Source organism: Protopterus annectens, chromosome 10.part0, assembly GCF_019279795.1.
Source record: "Protopterus annectens isolate FY-2018-M chromosome 10.part0, PAN1.0, whole genome shotgun sequence".
Classification (NCBI taxonomy): domain Eukaryota; kingdom Metazoa; phylum Chordata; order Ceratodontiformes; family Protopteridae; genus Protopterus; species Protopterus annectens.
In genome coordinates this window covers 1,666,067,733-1,666,070,223 of record NC_056744.1, presented here as the reverse complement: position 1 = coordinate 1,666,070,223, position 2,491 = coordinate 1,666,067,733, and the positions used below count along the sequence as shown (strand labels likewise).

Genomic DNA, 2,491 nt, shown 5'->3' with positions numbered 1-2,491 from the left:
GGCAGTCTCCATGCCTGATTTATGTACATGTAAGTATAAGGACAGTCTCCATGCCTGATTTATGTACATGTAAGTATAAGGGCAGTCTCCATGCCTGATTTATGTACATGTAAGTATAAGGGCAGTCTCCATGCCTGATTTATGTACATGTAAGTATAAGGGCAGTCTCCATGCCTGATTTATGTACATGTAAGTATAAGGGCAGTCTCCATGCCTGATTTATGTACATGTAAGTATAAGGGCAGTCTCCATGCCTGATTTATGTACATGTAAGTATAAGGACAGTCTCCATGCCTGATTTATGTACATGTAAGTATAAGGGCAGTCTCCATGCCTGATTTATGTACATGTAAGTATAAGGACAGTCTCCATGCCTGATTTATGCTTTCCCTGCCCTCCTAGGATACAGCAGGACTAAACTTGCTAAAGGTGTTGGGGCTGAAACTACAAAAGTGATGCTACTCAAACTTCTACAGTTATAGTAAGTTGTTCACACAACTGAAATATGCATATTTTTCATATGGATCACTGGTACAGTAAAATTCTTGACATATGAAAGACTTCCAAAGCTACATCAGGAAAGAGAGAAGCAAACAGCAGTACCGTGTCCTATTGTGTCTTAATCAAGACTGGATGAACTTGGACTTGATTTGTTATAAAGACTGTGCTTACAAATAGCTACTGTATGACTATTACTATAGTAGACAGTACTTTAACCAATGGGAAATTAACGGGGAAACAATAGAGACCAAATTGTAAAGCATGTATCTGAGATTGCCTAAAACTATGACTGATGGAAGTTAGATGTGAGGAAGATGGTTATTTTGGAGGTAAGAGTAAACTGGGGAAGAAAGGTGAGAAAAGGACTATATGTCAGTTTTACATAATTGTAAATTAGCAGTTAAGTTTGTGATTTAGGCTGCCTGATAAAAAAGAGCAGTTGATCGAAATAAACACCTATTCAGAGTTGACGAAATTCTGATAAAAGATAGAATTGAGCTACCTAACCTTATTTTATCAGTGATGTTAATAACAGAATAAAATAGCTAAGAAATGAAAATTGCCATGTACACCCGTCGTTGTGATGAAATACATTGCATATTTTTGTTCTTTTAATAATATACTTTCAAATAATCTGCTTATAAAAAAGTTAATAAATGAAAATCGAAATATTTTAAATTGCTAAACCATGTAGACATGTCATCATAATGAAATACATTGCATATTTGTTTTGTTCTTGTAATAATATACTTTCAAATAACCTGCTTTAGGTATGAAGAGTACAGACTGCAATGTGAATGGCAGTCAACAGCCAACACTTGTGAGATCACAATTAGATGACCCTGCAAGGAACCTCCAGCAGAGGTCTCAGCCTGGAAAGGACATTGATGAGGTTTATCTCACTGATGTACCACAGCTTCCATCAGAACATAACTGCCACCAAACCCCTGAATGTGACAATGGAACACCTGTGGTACATCACCCGACAGAGCATCTACAGCTGCAAGCTCAGACGGTGAAGGTATATGATGACCTTCCTTTCTCTCCTACTCCAACACTTCAGTCAGGACATGGCTGCAGCAGGAGTTCTGAATGTGACACAACTAAGGGATTTCACAGAGAGAAAGAAATGCACAAATGTGCTGAATGCAGTAAAGCTTTCACATGTGCCAATAACCTGAAAAAGCATCAAGCCATTCACACAGGATTGAAACGATATAAGTGTACTGAATGTGGCAAGTCTTACATATGGGCCTATAGCCTAAAAATTCATCAAGCCATTCATACTGGAGCAAAACCATATAAATGTACCGAATGCAGTAAGTGTTTCAGAAATCGCAGCAGTTTTCAACGGCATTTTGTCATTCACACAGGACTGAAACCATATATATGTACCAAATGTGATCAGTCTTTCAAATGGACCAGTAGCCTAAAACGTCATCAAACCATTCACACAGGATTGAAACCACATAAATGTACTGAATGCAGTAAGTCTTTCACATGTGCCAGGAACCTGAAAACTCATCAAGCCATTCACACAGGATTGAAACCACATAAATGTACTGAATGCAGCAAGTCTTTCACACGTGCCAGTTACCTGAAATGTCATCAAGTCATTCATACTGGAGCAAAACTCCAAAAAAAAAATATTAAAGACAGATGTGATAAAAGCAATGCACAGTATTAGAATAGACCACGATATATTAGGCACTATTGGAGATAACAAACTAAAAATTTCAAAACAGACGGAAAGACTCAGAAGATACGAAGATAAATATAAGGGAAAAGCACAAAATAAGCAATTTACTGATGACCCAAAAAAGTTTTATAGAGAATTGGGAAAAAAGGTAAAAGGAATTGATAGACTGCTGAAAAAGTGGATTGAAGCATAGTTGAGAAAAGCCTCTAACTGGAAAACCCCAGGCCCAGATGCAGTACCTAAAAGCACAAAATAAGCAATTTACTGATTACCCAAAAAAGTTTTATAGAG

At 37.2% G+C, this 2,491-nt stretch overlaps 1 protein-coding gene across 1 annotated transcript; it reads left to right on the top strand.

Annotated features, from left to right (window-relative positions):
• Window positions 1-1,273: 1,273 nt before the first annotated feature.
• On the top strand, window positions 1,274-2,276 carry LOC122813881 (gastrula zinc finger protein XlCGF7.1-like). The gene has a single exon (XM_044086422.1). The coding sequence runs from the start codon at window positions 1,274-1,276 to the stop codon at window positions 2,186-2,188; it is 915 nt and encodes a 304-aa protein (XP_043942357.1). The 3' UTR covers window positions 2,189-2,276.
• Window positions 2,277-2,491: the final 215 nt, after the last annotated feature.